Here is a 21,272-nt window from a genome sequence, read left to right as displayed (position 1 = left end):
CGATTACATAAGAGTATGCAAATGAGACACACAGTTTGTAAATTTGTGCCTCATTTGCACGACCCTGCCAGTAGCAGCACACTGTGTAGACGTGGCCAGAGAGAAGAATCACATTCTCACAATTCACAAAACAAGCTGCTCTACAAAGCAAAAATTTGTGGCAACAATAAATCACACCCTAACCAAACTTACCGTTTAATCAATTAATTCATACTGGAGTATTTGAAATCACCCTTTAATATTTAGTAATTGCCTTAATCTTTCATTAACCCACTAAATCTTTAATCTTGCTCTGTGGTGGAGGCCTGTAGCATAATTTATATTCTGATTTCCAGTACCTGGTATTTGTAAACTAATAGAGTAGATTTTTCATCTCTTGGCTATCTGCACAGTGTAACTTATTGTTTTCTAGAGTACACCATAGTGCAGCTATGTACAGGGTTACAAGGCATTTCTACTCAGTCTGAGTATAGACCTTGTTCTCAGCCCCATCTGGGGCAGAGAGGCTGTTTGTGCTGTGATAATGTCTAAAGGCCCCAGCCCTGCTGTACCAGGCAATGTACATGGTAGGAAGATAGCCCCTTCCCCAACAGTTGATGAGCATTAAGTGAGCTCCAGTTGTTTCAGAAGATCAGGCTGAACAGGGATGTGTAAGCAGAGGAAGGACAGTGGCTGTGATCTGAGGTTTTTACAGCATGCTGTCAGTGGCATTTTCCACACACCCATCTCTCTCTGTGACTTAATCTGTATTTGTGGAAGTTTGTAACTAGGGATCACCATAGCCCATTGATTTATACTTTCCCATCACTTTTCCAGGATGCCGAGTACGCCTACTCCCTCTTGACAAGTTTTCACATTACAGCTCCTTCGCTGAATTCAGATATGTAAAATAACACATACAAACAAGTATTTCTGAAGTTGATCCAATTCCCTTGTGACAGTGATGTGATGGCAAAACAGGAGATAAATTAAAAAAAACTTTACAAGCCAAATTTTTCCTGGTCCTCCCTTCCTTCTGGTCGGCACAGGTCTCCTGTCCAAAAGTAAATGTGAGATCCAGGGTCCAAACTCTTCCCCATCTGTATTAGTGCAAGAGATATTTGAAAGGTCAGCATTGGCTGACTTTGCTGTAGGTAGCGCTGAATGGATTTTCCCTCTAAGCTTCAAAATACAACAACTGCTCTTAAGGAGCTGAGAAGTCTTACTTCCACTGAGTCAAATAGAAAGGAACAAGGGTTTGGTTTCAGCAGGGGAAAAGAAAACTGGGGTAGTGCAGAAGAGTGAGAATATATTTTTATCTGTGCTGAAATCCAACATATGCAAAAGAAAATTCACGCATTAAAGTTTTCCCTGCTCAGAGCAGCTGGTATACATTTTTTCTTTGTTCAAATCCATTGTCATGCAAAGTTTTGCCTATATTTAAGAAAGAGTATTCCTTGTCCAAAGGATTCACCCATAAAGCTTCCCATATGTAAAGGACTTATCCACATAAAAACACAATGACAGAAGTATTATCCATCAACACTTCCTATCTCCATTGGCTACAGTAATGGAAATGCGTGTCTGCTTTTTAAAAAAATGCTCTGTTTTGTTTCCGAGTACACAAAAGGCTGTGATGGAAACTGTTTATGAAGGACACAATTTTGCTACCCATAATTATGCAGGACAGTGTTTGCTTGCTCAAGTAGCTCCTTTGCAGTAACTTTGTCAATACAGTGTATGTACACAAACTTTTAGTGTTATGGATTATCCTATTAATTTGGCAAAGGGAATGTTTTGATATCACTAGATACAGATGTATCTCTGAAAAGTCTTTGTTTCAGCTTGATATCAGAGTTCTAAGCACTTGGGGTTTTTTTGGCTTATTTAATTAAAAATTATGAAATGATTTTGTGCAGGGTAATTTTGACTTTTTTGAAAGAGCAGTAGTGCAAGGGAACAGACAGATCCATTACTGTACAAATTAAAAAGGCTTGCTGCACATTCCTAATAGTATTCTTAAGTAGACATTATTATAGAGAAAAGTGAGGGGTGAATATACTACAGAAGCTTATTATTAAGATTGTCAAGGAATGATTCCACTCTGTAGGCAGTGTAGACTCTATTGACAAACTGCTAAATGAAACCGTTCTAGATGCCTTGAAAGCCAAGTGATTCTGGATATTTAGTATCTTTGTTGCGTGACTTGAAAATCTGTTCTGAGCAAGGCATGGCTGCAGGCCTTGACTGTTGTACTTCAGTAACCATAGCAAAGCAGTCTCTCGAGATGGTAGTGTTAGTGAATTTTCCTTCATTTCAAGGAAGCGTAATAAGAGAAATGTGCTTGGAACTGATCTTTTTTTTCCCCCCCTTATTTTTATTATGCTGTGACCTTGACCAAAATATCTTTGAAGTATTTGCTGGCTGGTTCTCTGTTATGGGACCAGAAAAAACATCAGGATATATAAAGCATCTTGCCAAAGGAAGTCTTATCTTCCTCAAAGTATTTGTCTTCATTCCCAGGGAGAACCTCTTTATTAATAACGTTTTTTAAACCTGGTAATAGAAGAGGATAATAACCTTCATCTCCAAGCTCCTGTGGGCACCAAAGTAACAGTGAACTTTGAACTGACTTATTAATTGCTTTTTGTTTAAGTAGCAGGTGCAGCTTTTCGTGAGTATACAATTGGAAGTGGTTGTTTTTAAAAAGAACACAGACCACAGTCTGACACCAAACCGCTTTTTTCACTCAAAAAAAAAGTGATTTCATTTTTCATGTACAATGTAAGAAACATGAGTTTCTTAAACAAACAAAGCCAAACACAAACAAGTGTTTGCAGTGCATAGTTAAATCTGTCTCACATGTTTCAAGTTTGAGCCTGGGTTAGAAATTCCATCTGTCATTGAATCCATATGGTTTGCCAAATGGCGTTTTACACTCTTTTTTTTTTTTACAGTCTCTTAGACACTAAAGTCGTGTTTAGTTGTCATTGCTCAAATTTCTACTATGGAGCCTTTAGAGAAAGTAAATATACTCAAGGTTTGAAAATTGTTTGGGAGGCTATTGAATTATTACGGATAAAACGCTGTTATTAGTATGTAGTAAGCACAAGTTGGACAAAGAATCACAGAATGAAGGACTATGAACATTTCTTTATTTTCTAAAATCTAAGACCAGTTGGTAGCCCTTCCTACACTTCTGCACACTCCTGTGAGGTACCTCCTTACTCCCCAGTGCCAGCCGCCTATACCTTGAGTTGCGGCGTGGATGCAGTGCAATTTCCATAGGGCAGCTATATTCACTTCCCCACACAGTCATGTATGAGTTGGCAAGATGGCGCAGGGAACCTGCAGAGCTCTAACATTCCAGCCTGTGCAGGCAGATTTTTAGTCTGTTTCTGGGGTAGCACAACAATGGACTGCCCTGTACATCTGTACTGAGTCCTCTCTGTGATGGATAATGTCTTTCCATTGAGTAGTGTTGTACAATAACATTTTTTAAAAGCAGCCAAATACCTGGAATTCGGTTTTGAAGTTTTGCTCCATATTCAGCTGTTTTTTTTTTTCACTGAGCAGCTTTCCCAGCAAACATAAGATTTTTGTAACATGGCTCTTGAGTTAATCACAAACAACTTTGTTAAGGTGGAATTAAGGCTGCTGCTGAATAACAGTGTCTTCCATTCCTTGTACTCTTCTGGAACTTGACACTTCCAGACACCAGGTTCATATGTGAGGAAAGCAGGAGATACCCAGTTAAAGTGTCCCCACAGAAAGTGGAAAAAAAAGAAAGGTGTTACAAGAGAGCAAAATGAACAGGGGTAACAGCTCTTCACACCTCACCTGTACTTCCCTGCTCTGTTCCACCTCTACCCAAATACACGCATCCTTGAAACCCACTCCTGAATCTCCTCCTACTATATCAACTCCAATTCCTGAGAACACCACCCGCAACCTCCCATCTCTCTGACACACACACACACACACGCACTCTTACACTTGCCACTCTTCTCTCTCTCACTTCTCTAATCTCACCTTACACGTACATATGTTCACTTAGGGCAGGTCTACACAGGCTCCTGTTTTGAAATAAGCCACAGTACAGCCAATGGCTCAGTTTCAAAATAGGCTGTATTGTGTGTAGATGCTCTATTTCAAAATAGCTGACGGGTATTTCAAAATGCACTTTGTGTGTAACAGTGTTATTCTGAAATAAACTACTCTGAAATAGCTTATTTCAAAATAATGCTGTGGCATAGACATAGCCTTAGTCTCCTTCCACACAAACCCTTCCAACTGCTCTAGCCCCACTCTGGTTTGCAGAACTATTTGCAGTATCTTTCCTATGGGTGTGTCTACACTTGAGAATAAAGTCAAATTTGCTGAAGTCAAATTTTTAACACTGGATTTTATAATGTCAAGGTTGGGTGTCCTGACCAGCTAAGAAAGTCAATTTAGTTTGTCCCCACAAGGGTGCCTAAATATGACTGTGAATGGGTGCATTCTGGGCACCTATCCACAGTTCCTGACCCCTGTTGCATTTTGGGATTTAGTGCCAGTGTCTTATGGGAAAAAAAAGGTGATGCAAGTGTTTCAGGGTTTCTGATGTTACCATCCCAGAATGCATTTTCCTCACCTCCCATTTCCACCGGGAAAAATATTGCATTTTTGTGTACTTTTCATTTTACTACCAGCTGCCATTACAGACGCTGACATGGTCCAAGTACATTTCAAAGTTAGATGCAGTGTTTTGCACTCAGTTCACAAACTGCGATGCAGTATCTTCTGAACATAATGCCCATGCAGAACAAACTCATTATTGCCAGGGCCATCGAGGGACACGAATCTCTGGAGAGAAGAACTGCAAATTTTCTGGCAGCACTTGAGTCACTGTATGGAATGAAGCGCAGGTTCTGGAGCTGTGAAACAAGCACAGAGTGTTGGATTGCATTGTTTTGCAGTCATGGGACGACCAGCAGTGGCTGCAAAACTTCTGCATGTGTAAGGCCACTTTCAAGGAACTTTGTGAATTTCTGTCTCCCACCCTGAAGCACAGTGATACCAGAATGAGACCTGCTTTGACAGATGAGAAGTGCATGGCAAGTGCTCTTTGGAAGTTTGCAATGCCAGACAGCTACCAGTCAGTGGGCAATCAATTTGGAGAGGGCAAATCTACCGTGGGGGCTGTTGTCATACAGGTAGCCAAGGAGATCAACAGGCTTCTTCTGCAGAAGATAGTGACTCTGGGGAATGTGCAGGAGATAATGGATGGATTTTGGTTCCCTAATAGGGTTCCCTAACTTTGGTGGGGCTATAGATGGAATGCACATCCCAATCTCGGCACTGGACCATCAGACTTCAGAGTACATTAACCACAAAGGGTACTTCTCTTTGGTGCTGCATGTATTGGTGGATCACAAAGGTTGTTTCACCTATATCAATGTGGGGTGGTCGGGAAGGGTGCATGATGCGTGAATCTTTAGGAATTTTCGTCTTTTAGAAGGTTCCAGCCTGGTACTTTTTTCTCAGATCAGACAATTAGCATTGAGGGTGTAGAAATGCCCATAGTGATTTGGGTGACCCTGCTTACCCTTGTTCCTTTGGCTCATGAAGCTCTACACAGGTGCCCTGGACTCCAGAGGGGAGCTCTTTAACTACAAGCTGAGCAGGTGCCAAATGGTGGTAGAATGTGCCTTTCACCTTTTAAAAACCAGGTTTAGGTGCCTTCTGACCCACTTAGACCTCTGTGAAGTGTTTTTATTTAGGGGCAGTAATGGAAGAGTGGGGGATATAGGGAAAAAAGATAATAACGTCATGGTTAGTCAAAGGTTAGCCTTCTGGTGGGTGTTGATGTTTTGGGGCTAGGAAGCTGGGCTCTCCATGGCCTTCCTCCCCTCATTCTGGGTCCTTGACAAGAGTAGGGTGCCGATTGTGTGGAGGGATGAGGTATAGAAGAGTGGGGGAATCAACTGGTTGGGGAATACTGAGCCAGGAGCAGGGGACTGGCCTGATTGGATTGAGGGAGGTCTAAAATGAGGGTGCCTGGGGGACGTAGTTCCCCACCAGGGGAGGAGAATGAATGGGGTAAGGGCTGTATTTGTCAGTGGTGCCTGGAGTGGCCTGGGGATGATGTACCTCTAAAAGGGGAAGGTAATGTGTAAGGATAGGGGGGCATGTAATGGGGAATTTATGGAGCGGGTGCATGCCTGGATTGGTGATTCTATCAGTGATGTAATTAATGGATCTGTCTGATTGTGATTTCTCTGTCACTGAATTCAGTGACTCTGTCCGCTTACCCATAGAGGACATGATTGATTCACGCATTCATTGTTGTGCCTCCATCATTTGCTTCCTCCAATCACAAATTTCACTCTTTTGTTTTCAAAGTGCTTGCATATAGTTCTCCAACAAATCATTCTTGCTCCTCTTCTTCTTCCACATTGTAGGCAGCTTCCTATCTGCTGGGCTGTGTGTTCTTGATCATTTTGCCAGGTCATTTGCTGATAAAAAAAATTAGAAATATGTGTTAGCTATAGCAACATTTTTATCTTTACTCGGAACAATGACCATAGTAACAGAAATAATGGCTGCCTGTCTGTATGGAAGAACATATTGCAACTGCTAGGTCATTCTTGGTACTTGTAAGACAGAAGAATCCATGATTCCAAGCAGAACACTTTGAGCTCATCCACTAAAGAGGTTTACAGTCAACACTGTGGTAGGCTATCCTAGGTTCACAGGCAAACAGCTTTCTTAAAGTGATCCTGGGGTGTGGTGGGAGAGCCAGGAAGGGAAAGGTGGCACGGTGTGTAGTGATGGCTCAGTGTGTCCCAGGGACACCAGACAATGGGGGAGCGAGCAGACTCCAAATCATGTGACCTTATGCTAATGAGGCATTGGGAATTTACATACATGCCTCATTAGCATATTTTGGGCCATTTATTAGCATGCCACTTTCAGAGAAAGTGGCATGTGTAGAAACAGCCTATGTGTGTGCTCTGTTCTTAAAATAGGGGTTACAAAAAATAGAGTTTGACATTATGTATTAAAGACTGTCTTGTATTCACATGCATTGTGGCTCTTGAATTATTTAATTTTTACCAAATTGGAAAAAAATGGCCCTTCTTGCTATTTTGGTTGCCGACCCTTACACTAAGGAAAGGGGATAAGGAAAGACTACTCATTCTATCCTGTTATCATGTTGGAAAATTTGCAAGTATGCCCTGTGGTGCCATGATTCCAGATGATGTACTGGTGACTTCGCGTGGTAAGGTGTCTTACCAGGGAAGCAGAAATAAATCAGGACTCCCCAGAAATCTCATGAGGGAAATCCACAAGCGCCTGTCTAAGATATTCAGCTTTTTGTCCAAGCAGGATCTGCACTCCACCCCCAGGCATGTTAACAACCTGTTCTAAGGGAAAGGGGCATAGACCCTCCACAACATGATTGCAACATACTACTGCCAGTAGAAAAAAAGCCTTACTTACCAGAAGTGCCCTCTCTAAGATCTGGGTTGGCCTCTGAAGCTGCCTCCTGAGTTAAGGGGACTGGGATGGGATCTATCGGCTCTAGCTCTATGAAAAGCTCCTGGCTTTAATGGCATCAGTCTAATAAACCAGGCTATACCCCGCTGTCGGCCACCAGTTCCTCAGCATCATGTGCTTCAGCACTCTGCCCATGACCAAAGCAGTCAATACAACTTTTGAGGGAAGAGGTTGCATTTTTCACTGAATAGCATGCAGCTCATCATAGTATCAGCATTTCTGGGGAGATGCCCCAGACTGACCATTGGCTGTTTCTCATTTCTGGTAGTTCTGGCGCAACTCCTTGATCATTACGCAGCACAGCTGAGGGTTCCTGTTGTAACCTTTCTGGATCATGCCTCATGATATTTTTGCCACAAATATCAGCATTCCTTTGCTGGATTTGAGCTGGTTCACAATAGCTTTTTCACCCCACACTGAAATGAGATCCAAGATCTCCTGATGGCTCCAAGCTGGGGCCCTTTTGCGATCCTGGGAACTCATGGCTACAACGTCTTCTTTGTGTGCTGCAGAGATGTGATCCACACATCTGCTCTCCATGCTGGCCAGAGAGGAAAGGAAAACTAATCAAAATGCCAGGGCTAATGAACACTGCTTCCTGTCACCTAGTTGCAGCCTACCTGGAGAGCAGCAGGGGCAGGGCAATGACTGAGGACACCTCAAGGGGCATTGTGGGACAGTTTCTGGAGCTAATAAAAATTGATTTTAACTCTGGTTAATCTACACTGGTTTAGCTCAACATTGCAAATTCAATTTTTTGAGTAACTTCATTGGGAAGTCAGCAGTACAGAAATCAGCATTACATCCATTACAATTGACTTATCAAGCACTGGGGTATAGATGGAGAGTTATTAAAATTGACCGCAGACCCTTAAATTCAACTTTATCTCCTAGTGTAGACCAGGCATACAATTCCCAAGGGTGGAGTGAGTTGGAAATTAGTTCTGCATTTTAAAGCAGATTTCAGTCTCCCGTGGGCTATGGTGCAGGGCCTATGTGTGGCAATGTATTGGATGCAGAACATTCCTTAACTTGAATAACAATTTATTGATCCATAAGAACAGAGTTTAAGAAAGTTTCTACCAGTAACTCCATTATCACCTAGAAGGGCTGAATACCTTAATTTCCCCTGGAACCCAAAAAACCTGGGAATTCTGGGTGCTTGGTGCCTTGCACTATCAGGTCCTGTGTTTCGTAGTGATTCTAGGTCTTGTATATGCTTTCCCAGCTGTGGCTTGGCAAAATACTTTGTTTTTCTTGATCCAGATGGCAAGTTCATAATTTCTAGCTATCTCAGCTAATGAATAGTTGATGACCAGGAAGTTCTTTTCTGTGTATGCATTATGAGCATAGTCACCTGCACAAAGGAGCTCACAGAAATGCTCCATTTACCTTTGTGGAGGTTTTTAGTCTGGAGTTTTTAGTTAAAGAGCCTGCCAGATGTTTAAAATGTAATAAAACTCCTGAAATCACATCACTGGTGCTTTCATTGCTGCAAAGAATACAAAGAGACAGGATGCCAAAAACCCTTTCTTGTCTCCATCTGAAGTTGTAAGTCGATGTGACCAAATGCCATCCACAGCGATACTCCTGGCACAGTGACAAACATAAAGGGGAGGAAGTAAGAGTCCTGACACTCCCCCTTACATTTCATGTACAGGTTGAATCTCTCTAATCCAGAACTCACTCGCGTGGCACCATCCATACTCAGGCATGATTTTAGTTAGCCAGACAACAACTTTTCATGGCTGTGGCCAAGTTTCCCATAGTCCCATAAAGTTGGTTTACAGCCACCAGTCCTGGATCTCAGTGTTCTGTGCTCTTATTTAGCTGTAATTTACCCCTAAATGTCTTCCAAGAGCCCATTAAGCTGTGGAAGAGTTGGTAATGTGCTAGACAACATCGACCTCTTTATATTTAATTATTATCATTTTTATGATTTTTTTCTGGAGTTTGGACCTGGACTATACCTTGACCAAGAAATTTGAACCCTGACAAAAAATCATCGACTACCCTTGCCCTTAGGTCTTGCTGCTGGACCTCTCGCTAGCTACACATGTCACACTTCAGAGGTTCTTTAAGGCACAGAGCACCCAGGGATATATAGTCACACAGGGCTAGATTGCTCAAAGGTGCTCATCACCTACTGTTGGGTAAAATGTTCAGAGGAGCTCAGCGTGTTGGGTATTTTTTTAAGTTCTGGCCATAAATATCAAAAAGCACGCTTAAAATCTCCCCTCTGTGGGAACTGAGCTCTTGGGAACCTGGCCACACAGTGCGTGAGAATTAATATACATGTCTGCTGTAATGTGCATGCTTTCAGTAAAAGCACAGTTTGAGGACAGGGAGAATGATAGTACAAGTTCAAACTCCCTCGTCTGATGCTCTCTCGTCTGGCAACATCCCTCATCCAGCAGGACAATGGTTGTTGCTGCACCAGAGAGCACCCACAGCTGACAGCCCACCAGCTGGGAGGTGGTTGGGGTACAGAGCCCTGATGGCAGAACCAGCTGCAGGGACCCTGGCAGACCCACAGCCGGGATCATGGACCCCGCCAGCAGCCCCAGCCATGGGATTCCTGGCTGGGGAGTGCAGGGGGATCCTGGCAGCCCCATGACTGGGAGCTGCAGGGACCACTGCTGGATGGAGGTGGGGAGGAACAGCCTGGCATCCCTGCAGCATCCCTGTAGTTCACCACTCCAGGCAGCCGGCCTGACCTCCACTCATCCAGCAAATCCCCTCATCCGGGACCACTCATGTCTTGAGGGTGTCAGACAAGGGAAGTACAACCTGTACTATACACATATATCAACTTGAATCTCAAACAATCCCAATGCTTTTTTACCAAATTATATATACACTATATTCAGGGATCAGTTAATCCAGCTCTGACATACAGTCCCTCTGTGATGAAAAAGCATCATGGTGATCCTGAGATTGGGGAAGAAAGGTAAAATTAGGCAAATCTAGATTAGTAAAACCAGTGTTAAAGCTTGTGTAATGTACTTCGTTTACATCCATTTTTACTTTTTATACTTGTCTTGCTGCATTCACTACCTGACATAAAGTTATTCTATATATATTGTCATCTTTGCCTTGTGTTGGTTTATGAAATCAGTGCGCTACGTTCTATTGCTTAGTCCTCTTAGTTTAAATATTCCTTATTTTATTTACATAATTATACCAATATATTTTTGTTAAAGTTCTTTTTTTAAAATAGGTACATTTTAGAATACAATTGCAGTTGTATGGTAGGAGTACTACAGTTAAAGTGATACCCATGTAGTTAATTTTCTGTTCAGACGTCTTTGTATTAGGGATGCACGTGTGTATTCAGAAAAATTAGTGGAATGTAGTAAGTTTGAAATTAAATGGGAGAAAAGCCATCTGCTCATATAATTAGCTTTCCAGTTGTATGAATGAGTAGTAATTCCAAGTATCATGAAGATTAACCACATTATTATTACATTTTAATTAGCCTCTGTATTAAGTATAACCAAAACAGGTAAGTTTGAAAAAAGGAGAGAGAACACACTGCAGGTCATTATCCACTATGTCCTTCTAGGAAGGAGAATGCTCTTGCTGCAAAATTATGGAAACCACCACAATGTATGGAGGGGGAGGAAGGTGGGAGGGAATTACAGTGCTATTTTTACACTGCGATAGGCAGTGGGAAACTAATATAATATCAGTCTTTGCATTAAGGCAAATGAAATAATTAAAATTCTGCTGTTATTCTCCAGAGGTTACATATTTCTGTCAATACAGATGTTATGTTCAAAACCGCTGAGATATTTAAATGCCTAATTATATTTGAAACTATTATAGCTTCATGTTGATATGGAGGAATTCAGTTCTGAGTTATGAAAATTGATGCCCATATATCAAGATGAGCCAATACCCTCATGTGTTATTTTCCTTTAGAATCTGATTAATAGTATCTGCTTAACCCACCACTGTTTAGGCACAACATCTGCTCCCAATGCGCAGAATAGCAGCTTTACATCAGAGTCCTACGGATATCAAAGGAACTACTCACTGTAAATGTGGAAGAACCTAGTCCATATAAGTGTAGTAGAAGAATCGCTGAAGTACTGAGGCTGCATGTTAACCTCATGGTCATAGGACTCTATTTGAATAAAGTGTAAATAAAATTAATAAATGGCTGGTTTTACAGCACTTTCCTTTCCATCTTTCTAGTAGTGTGGTTATTCTATAATTGAACGCTAGGAAAGAAAAGCTTCATAAATGTTAATAAACGTCCTCCCAATTTGACTTCATGAGCCTGAGCAAAATAATTTTTTGCTTATTTATTTATTTATTTATTTATTTTATCTCCCTTCTACCAGTCACTGAATGGCTTTGCCTTGGTGGTGAGTGCAGATGGAATGATATTTTATGCATCATCAACTATTGTGGATTATCTAGGCTTTCATCAGGTAAATGTATGTTAAAAGTGTTTAGAATGTTTAATGTTGTACCATTGATAATGCCTTCCTTGCTGTCATTCCTTTTGATAAGCTCTGTAATATCATGTATGATACATTGTTGTGACAAGTGCCTTTACAGTTGACTAGATAAGAAGTATAAAATGTGCAAAGGTATATTCATTATGCAATTGCAGACTAGGTATTGCACTGTAATTTTCCTATCTTTTTTAGGAATTCAAGTGTATGTGTAGTCTACGTAGTATTCCAGAAACATTTTGAGTGACTCTGTTATTGCGAATCTTTGGTTAACAAAGACACAAACTGCTACAATATAGAATAGTTCCCTAATACTTAGCATAGTTATTTATCCTTTCAATCTCATACATAGATCAAATATATTGGTAATAAATGCAAAAACCAGCAGTGCAAAATTGATGAATATTTTGCACATGCACAAAAGTCAGGAAATGAAGAATTAAGGCTAAAAAGACCTTCACTAGAATATTGTAGTTTAAAACAAAAATTAAGCATCTGAAAGTCAGGTAATTCAGAAATAACATCCCTCACGCAATCTTAGCTCTGCATCCAACTACTGGGGAATACAGAGATAATGACAACTTCTAATCAGTGAATTTACCATCTAAACCCTTGTTTATTTTAATTGTTTCAGACTGATGTGATGCACCAAAATATATATGATTACATTCATGTGGATGATCGCCAAGATTTCTGTAGACAACTACACTGGGCCATGAATCCCCCACAACTGGTGTCTGGACAGCAGCGGACAGAAACAGGTGGGTTTGCATGATCATAGAATCAAAGAAGAGAAAGGAACCTTGAGAGGTCATCAAGTCCAGTCGCCTGCACACACTGTAGCACCAGGCACCATCTATACCATCCCTGATTGAAGTTTGTGTAATCTGCTCTTAAAAACTGCCAATGATGGAGATTCCAAAACCTCCCTAGGGAATTTATTCCCGTTGTTAACTGCCCTGCCAGTTGGGAAGTATTGCCTATATTTGGAAGAGACACAGGACTTGCCATAGTGAATCCAGATCAGTGGCCCATATGCTCCAGCAGCTGGACTCTGTTCATGACTTGTGCCATATCCCTCAAAGCAAGGTGCAAAAATTGCCAGAGTGAGCAATTACAGCATGGTGGGGATGTTTCCTCCTAACCCTTGACCGTTAGAAAGTGGTTTATGCCTGGAAGTGTAAGACATTTCTTTTATTTGTCTTTAACTAACATATTTCTCTGAGTCACAAAAATAGGGTGTGCATAAGGTTTCTGAACAACTTTTACTCTCGTGGGGCTGTCAGCCCATTTGCTTTTGCACAGTAAGCTACTTGAATAAAAGACCTCTGACTGATAAGGAAGTGCTGCAGTCCATTTTTCTGGAGTCAGTGCTGTCCCACCATGGTGTTAGGGCACCCTCTGCTGTTTAGAGATGTTCCTATCAGTTGAGGCATGAAATAGAAATCACAACTACTTCCAGTCACTAAAGTTTGCTTTCTGTAAAAATACAAGAGGGATGTGAATTGAAAATACTGAGTCGTGTTCCTTCTCTGGTGACTACATTCTGTCATTCTAAATTCTCCTGCAATTTCATCTGGATAAATTATTATTCATTCCTACCCAATTTTTTGTGTAGTGTTGCTGTGCAACTTAGGGCTCATGAATAATTACTGCAGTTCACATAACAAATGAAGCAGTCCTGTAACACCTTAAAGACTGTGCTTTCTTTCCTAGAAAAAAAGGTGGTGGAACTCAAGCCCCAAACCACCCCCTGCTCCAAGTCCCAACCTTCCCCCCTCCCACCTGCATGCAGCCTAAATCGCCCGCCGGGGATCTGTCTGCCCTGCGCAGGGCCCCAGTCCCCCTCAGGGGCTTAGTTACCCTGCCTGGGGCCCAAGCCGCCCCTGCACGGCTTAACCACCTCCCAGGAGGCCCAGCCTGGCCCCTGGAGCCCACCATAAATCATCCTGGATTTCAGTGACACTTTTAAGTTTGAGGAGTGTATCCCTCTGGAATTTAAAGTCCTGCTGGACTTCATTTGTGTTTTTACTCCATAAGGCCCTGATTCAGGAAAATGCCTCTGGGGAGTTAAAAAGGAGTCCAGTAGCACTTTAAAGACTAACAAAATAATTTATTAGGTGATGAGCTTTTGTGGGACAGACCCACTTCTTCAGACCGTAGCCAGACCAGAACAGACTCAATATTTAAGGCACAGAGAACCAAAAATAGTAATCAAGGTTGACAAATCAGAAAAATTATTATCAAGGTGAGCAAATCAGAGAACAGAGGGACAGAAGGGGCAAGGGAGTCAAGAATTAGATAAAGCCAAGTGTGTAAAAGAGTCCTTATAATGGGCCAGAAAATTGCCATCCCGGTTCAAACCACGTGTTAATGTGTCGAATTGGAATATGAAAGAGAGTTCAGCTGCCTCTCTTTCCAAATGGCTGTGAAAATTCCTTTTCAGTAAAACACAGACTTTCAGGTCATTAACAGAATGGCCCACCCCATTAAAGTGCTGGCTGACAGGTTTGTGATTCAGGAGTGGTTTTGTGTCTGTTTTATGCCTATTAATTCTTTGTCTAAGAGAGTTTGAAGTCCTTCCAATATTCAAAGCATGTGGGCATTGTTGGCACATGATGGCGTATATGATGTTAGCTGAGGAACATGAGAATGTGCCCATGATTCTGTGAATAGCCTGGTTAGGTCCAGTGATGGTATCTCCAGAATGGATATGTGGACAAAGTGGGCAAAGTTGCCATCACCCCCAGCTCTTTAGGCCTGTAATTACGACTCCTGCCTGGATGGGGTCAGTCACTGATTCAGGTGGGTGGAAACTTGCCCCGGTACCTCCTGCCACACTAAGAACCCAGTTACTCGCCCAGTGCCAGGACCAGCCCTGGGCCTTCTGCAACCCTTGCCAGTCTCCTCCCACAGCCCGCCCCTCACCTGGGAAGCAGTTGGGGCAGCACAGGCTGCCCAGCAGGGCTAAGAGCAGCAGCCCCCGTGGGTCATTTCAGCACTGGTGCGCTTGGCCCAGCCACCTCCCATCCAGCAGCACCAACATCTCCTTGCCACGGCTGTTCTGCCTACGCTCCAAGGCTGGAGGGGGGCCGGGCTGGGCAGGGAGTTGGGGACTGAGCCCCTTGCAGGTACTGGGGGCAAAGGTAGGAGCTGTGTAAGGTCGCAGGCATCTCCTGTGTGTTCCCTGCAGCCTCCCACTTCTGTGCAGCCCCAACCCCAACCCCTGCCTAGGTTTACCCCCTGCCCTCCCAGTGTGGGCCCGACCCCTGCCCAGGCTTAACGCCTCTACCCCACCATCCTGCACGGCCCCAAACTGTGACCAGGCTTAATCCCCTCCACCCTCACATGTGGCCCCAAACTGCCTCCCAAACCCAGGATTCACTTACTGGCTTGCACAGAGAACTTCTCAGCACATGAAAAAGTAAGAACAGTTTTTGATGAGAGAAAAAATGCTCTTTACTTTCTAGCACCTAACTTTCACAGGAACTGAGTACTCAGAATTCCAGTTCCAGTCCATGGGAATGCTGAATGCTTTTTGGCCACACTTTTCCATTCTCCTTTCTAAACAATGGGGGCGAGGGTGTAACTATTTCACAGGGTTACTCCCAGGAAAGAACCAGTTTTGTCAAGTTTGGGGGTCTACCGTAATGAGGGTAAAATGTAGGAAGTCCTTCAGACCTTTCACATAATAAAAGTACACCAGACCCCTGGCCAAATGCATATACATCACTGAAGGCTAATGGAACAGTAAGGGGTTTTCCAGATGTTCTGAAACAAGTTTGCAAGCAGCACCAGTAAAGCAGGGGTCCATGTCTGGCTTTTAAACTCTGAGAATTTATGCAGCGCTTGTAACTTACCAGCAGTTCCCATGAAGCTTAGGGTTTCCACGGGAGTTCTTTGTCTTTGGGGAACTTTATGAAATATTTCTCTCTTTTAAGGAGGTCATTCCTTTCAAAGGAGCAAAATACACCCTAGACATTTAACAAACTGTAGAAACAATGTGCAGACATTAATTAAATTTGAACAACACTCTTTGAAAATGATCAGTAATGAACATTTTGAAATTTTGTTCTGGATATGTGCAATAAAGAATTTCCCTAAGGCTCAAAGCACACACTTCAACAAGAGTACTTGTGTTTCTTTTGAGAAATGCATACTGCAAAAACTATGCATTGGTGCCCATACCTAGTGCATGCTTTTTAAAGGAACTCAGGAGGCACCAGCTAACCTTTGGCTGATTGGTGCCTGTTAGCTGTGCCAATAACCATCTTCTCCAAATATTCTTTTTCCTTTTTATCTCTTTTCTTTGAAAAGGCTAGCAAATCTCAAGAAAATATCTGTGGTACCATAAGAGTAATTTTTCTTAGTTAAAAAAAAATCACAAAATATCACAACATAGGAAGGTTAAAGTTCCCCTAGGTACATTACCTTGACTTTGTTTGCACAGCCATTTTTTTGTGAAGTACACGTAGCAGATACTAATGTTCATGACTGAATATTCACTGCAAAATATTCTTTTTATCAACTTCTTTAATTATGGTGTTCCAGTCTGTACACACAGTTTTCATTCTGAAGCCCTATAATCTGACGTGTGTTACCCCTGTTCTTTGTAGGAGAAGAATATTTTCTTAATAAATTGTTTAAGGCACAAGAGGGTGACAGCACACCAACAGATTATTCTTCCTTTTTAACTCGTTGTTTCATCTGTCGAGTTCGCTGCCTGTTGGACAGTACTTCTGGTTTCCTTGTAAGTATAATTTTGTAAAACAAGCTGTGGTTGAGTAACACACATTTAAATGACCTCTTAAAGACATATGACTACGGATGTAGCCACACTGCCCCACACTTTCGGAAGGAGCGCGTTAATGAGGTATTTGGAAGATGCTAATGAGGTGCTGACATGAATATGCAGCACCTCCTTAGCATAATGGCGGCCGTGCGCGATTTGAAAGTGCTGCTTTCGGAATGCACACAGCCCATGTAGACAGGGCCTTTCAAAAGGACCCCCCAGACTTCCAAATCCCCGTCTTCCTAAAACCAAATAGGAAGAAGAGGATTTTGAAATCAGGGGGTCCTTTCGAAAGGCTCCGTTTACAGGGGTGGCGGCGTTCTGAAAGCGGCATTTTCGAATTGCTTGCAGCCGCAATTATGCTAATGAGGCACTGCATATTCATGTCAGTGCCTCATTAGCATCTTCTGAACTGCCCTATTAGCATGCCCCTTCCAAAAGGGAGGGGTGGTGTGGCCACAGCCTTTGGGTACATCAGCCTAGGCCCCTCCCTGTTCATCTCACAAAGGCGAAGCTAAGAAGATAGATGAGGATTAAAAAGACCAGCTAATGAGAATGTGGTGAAAAGTCTGTGGTACAAGAGTTCCCAGGGCACAGGGCTCAAAGTTGCAGACACAGTGTGGAAAGTAACCCTCTGTTGCAGCAGCGCCTTTCAAAAGGTCCCTTGGTCTGAACCATCACAGGAAAATCCATCCCAGGAAAAGCATCACAGAAATATGTGAGATTTGAGGGCTCTGCTATAATTTCTCCTTCCTCTACAACAAACTCAGGCTCTCCAGAATCTCCATTTTCCTTCTACTGCTTGACTCTTTTTCCTGTCACTCTTCCAGTCAAGGGTGTAAAGAGTGCCTGTGTACGTCTCCTCCTGCTCCCCCATTCCCTGCATTTGCAGGGAGAACCTCTCCTTCTCTTCTCTGTCTTCCCCTGGGCTTACAGCACCTCTCACACCAAATGACATTTTTTATGGCAGTCTGACTCTTCAGTTGTGTTCCCTAGTATTGACTCATGAGATTCCTGTCTGGGTTACTTGAAACAGGCCCTGCATTCTCTTCTCTGTCATTCTACATCCTCAGTTCTGTTTCATCCAGATACTCCTTCCTTCCCAGAAGGCTCTTCTCTCACCTTCTTCACCTTCTGCCTTCATTACCCACACACGGATATCTATTCTCTAAAGTCACCCAGGCCAGCAGGGCTGACAGCCATCATGAGCCCTGGGGAAAGGTGAGAGAGGGGCCCAAATATGTGCCCTGGAAGGGGCGGGGACTAAGGGCAGAAGGGGTGGGACCTAGGACAGTTAGCCTTTACTACTGTTTAAATTGCGGTGCTGGCCTCCCCCTCCCAAAAGCCGCATGGAGTGATGCAGCAGCGCTGCCGTGGCACTTCAAAGGGTCCTGGAGCTCCAGGTGCCACTGCTGCCAAAGAAGCAGTATAGGTGGCTGGTGCTCCAGGCCTCTTTGAAATGCTGGGTGCAGGGACAACTGTCCCCTTTGTTCTCCCCCTCCACCCATCAGTGGGCTTGCCTAGGGCTTTGCCTTTGAGGAGCAGCATCCCCAAATGCAAAGGATTTCCCTGCTTAGGGCACTGATCCAGAGCAGAGTTTGAGCCTCCATTGTATTATGAGACCTATAATTCCTAGCAATTTCGCCACAATACGAGAGCAAATGTGGTTTGTCCCTCACCTGCTGTTGCTTGGTGCTAATGTACAGAAATACATTTTAACTCATTCTTAGACAGACAGGCTCTTTGCTGACTATAAGGTGAATGTTTCCATGTACCCCTCCCCTCCAGATACACCTTTCCTACGGAAGCCTCATCCTTAGGTTCCTTACATAGTGTTTTAGATAATCAGAAATTTAAAGGAAGAGGAGACCATCTCCCTTTATGCACTATCCTGATGGCTGCTGAAGTAAGCAATAGACTTCCTATGATGGGTTTAATCCGCCCTACTCCAGGCAACAAACGCAGCTATAAAACACAATCCAGATTAGACAGTTGTGAGGACTGGTAGAGTTTTCAGGATATTATCGTTATAGGTTTATGGGTCTGTTGTCAGAGGCTCTGTTTCATTTTTTGTACACAAAACAAAGATCTTCGCAGCTGAGGGACATTTATTAAGTACCTACACAAGGTAAAGAAAGAAAGAAAACCATGATAATATTTAATATTCAAAGACTCAACTAATTTTAAGTTATGTTCTTTGGGCCAGAAATTGTTATCTGTTGTAAGTTTGTACTGTGCCTAGTACAGTGTCATCAACCTGGCTGTGGCCTTGAAATAGTACCACAATATGGCTACATCTACATGTGCAGCCAACATCGAAATAGCTTATTTCGATGTTGCGACATCGAAATAGTCTATTTCGATGAATAATGTCTACACGTCCTCCAGGGCCGGCAACGTCGATGTTCAACTTCGACGTTGCTCAGCCCAACATCGAAATAGGCGCAGCGAGGGAACGTCTACACATCAAAGTAGCACACATCGAAATAGGGATGCGAGGCACAGCTGCAGACAGGGTCACAGGGCGGACTCAACAGCCAGCCACTCCCTTAAAGGGCCCCTCCCAGACACAGTTGCACTAAACAACACAAGATACACAGAGCTCACAACTGGTTGCAGATCCTGTGCCTGCAGCATAGATCCCCAGCTGCCGCAGAAGCAGCCAGAAGCCCTGGGCTAAGGGCTGCTGCCCACGGTGACCATAGAGCCCCGCAGGGGCTGGAGAGAGAGCATCTCTCAACCCCCCAGCTGATGGCCGCCATGGAGGACCCAGCAATTTCGACGTTGCGGGACGCGGATCGTCTACACGGTCCCTACTTCGACGTTGAACGTCGAAGTAGGGCGCTATTCCTATCTCCTCATGAGGTTAGCGACTTCGACGTCTCGCCGCCTAACGTCGAAGTTAACTTCGAAATAGCACCCGACGCGTGTAGCCGCGAAGGGCGCTATTTCGAAGTTGGTGCCGCTACTTCGAAGTAGCGTGCACGTGTAGACGCAGCTTATAAATGTTAAACAACAACAACGACTACAAAACAAAACAAAACAAAACAACAATAATAATGATAATAATATCCTTTGTCTCTCATTTTGCGTAGAGTCTTTAAAAAGGAATACACAATATTTGAAAGTACCAAATAAGTTTGCTGAAGAGAAGAGTCAGTCAGTTGTAGGTGATATCTTCCGGAGTGTGTTATTCAAGTCCAACCCAGTTTCTTCTTAAGATGAAATAACACACCCACACACACCCACACACAAACAAAACGGGGAGAGAAAAAAAGCAAGCGATAAAAAAAATGTCTGTCTTGGAAGCCTGCAGTTCACTATGCTGCAAGGCCACGGGCATAGTATGTGGCACATGTAGCTACTTCTGCATGTTAGACCTGGTAGAACACGTCCAATATTATTTGAACACTGTGGCCTGTAGATCATGTTACTATTTTAAGTGCTTTATACATTGAATGTTTCTGATAGTTTTATTCCATTCCTTTACGCACCAGACAATGCAGTTTCAAGGTAAACTAAAATTTCTATTTGGGCAAAAGAAGAAGTCCTCTTCAGGAGCAATACTACCACCTCAGTTGTCCTTATTCTGCATAGTGGCACCACTCCTGCTCCCTTCTATGACAGAACTGAAGATGAAAAGTCTGCTTGTGAAAGCAAAACACAAAGCTGATGATGCAGCCACAAGGGATACAAGGTATTTTCAAATGAAGCTTTTAGTACTTATTATTGCTTACTGTGGATTTATACTTATTAAGCATGTAAAAAGCCCAGCTTAGTCTAAATATTCCCATGTTTAAAAACTTTCAGGTTTAATGACACGTCCAGCTTCTTCGGCTATTTTAGTTTTTTCCTCGCTCTTATTCAAAATATACCAACATAAGAAATACTTGTATGAGAGGTAAAATGGCCAATAAATACATATCCATTCGTTTGTATGGCATTCGGAACTTGACACAATGTATAGCATGGTTACCTTTAAAAGAATCACCCCATGGGCAAGTCCAAGTATCAAACTGAGGATGAGGGAACATTTGGACAATAAAAGTGCCTGTCTGTGCATCCCTGGGATGCATGAGAGGGAGTGGCAGACCTGATGTACTCTGTAAAATGTAACCATACTTGTGCGTGAACACACTTGTAAACAATTGTGCTAGCTGATCTGGTGCTACGCAGGATGTAGCAGTCAGCGTAGATCAGGACAAAGTATGGCCGGTGTTTGCTCCTTGGCAAATGTCCTGCCTCTTTTTTTGATAAAATCTCAGATTTAATGTTTCAGTTGTGCTCTGTAACTTGCACTGAATAGTACCATATCGCATGAGCAAGTTCCACTGAGGAGAGACAAATTGTGGTATAGGGTACAGGTCAGTGTGTGCAAGACCATCCGAAGCCAGCTCTTAGCATTATTTTTGTATGTGCTTTATGTGTACTGTCCACCCATATGCTATATGTCTAGCAAATTTACCACTTTATGTCATTTTCATAAGATAGTG

The 21,272-nt window shown here is 42.9% G+C and overlaps 1 protein-coding gene across 1 annotated transcript in view; it reads left to right on the top strand.

Annotated features, from left to right (window-relative positions):
- The window catches only part of AHRR (aryl hydrocarbon receptor repressor), a 113,763-nt gene that overhangs the window by 82,025 nt on the left and 10,466 nt on the right, over positions 1–21,272 (top strand). The window contains exons 5-8 of the mRNA XM_074985989.1: positions 11,871–11,960; positions 12,622–12,748; positions 16,604–16,737; positions 20,277–20,476. Of these exons, the coding sequence (XP_074842090.1) occupies positions 11,871–11,960; positions 12,622–12,748; positions 16,604–16,737; positions 20,277–20,476 (551 nt within the window). The remainder of the gene's footprint in view (positions 1–11,870; positions 11,961–12,621; positions 12,749–16,603; positions 16,738–20,276; positions 20,477–21,272) is intronic.

The sequence above is a fragment of the Carettochelys insculpta genome, chromosome 2, assembly GCF_033958435.1.
Source record: "Carettochelys insculpta isolate YL-2023 chromosome 2, ASM3395843v1, whole genome shotgun sequence".
NCBI classification, from domain to species: domain Eukaryota; kingdom Metazoa; phylum Chordata; order Testudines; family Carettochelyidae; genus Carettochelys; species Carettochelys insculpta.
Note: the sequence above shows the minus strand (reverse complement) of the source record. Positions and strands in the feature narration are given on the sequence as shown.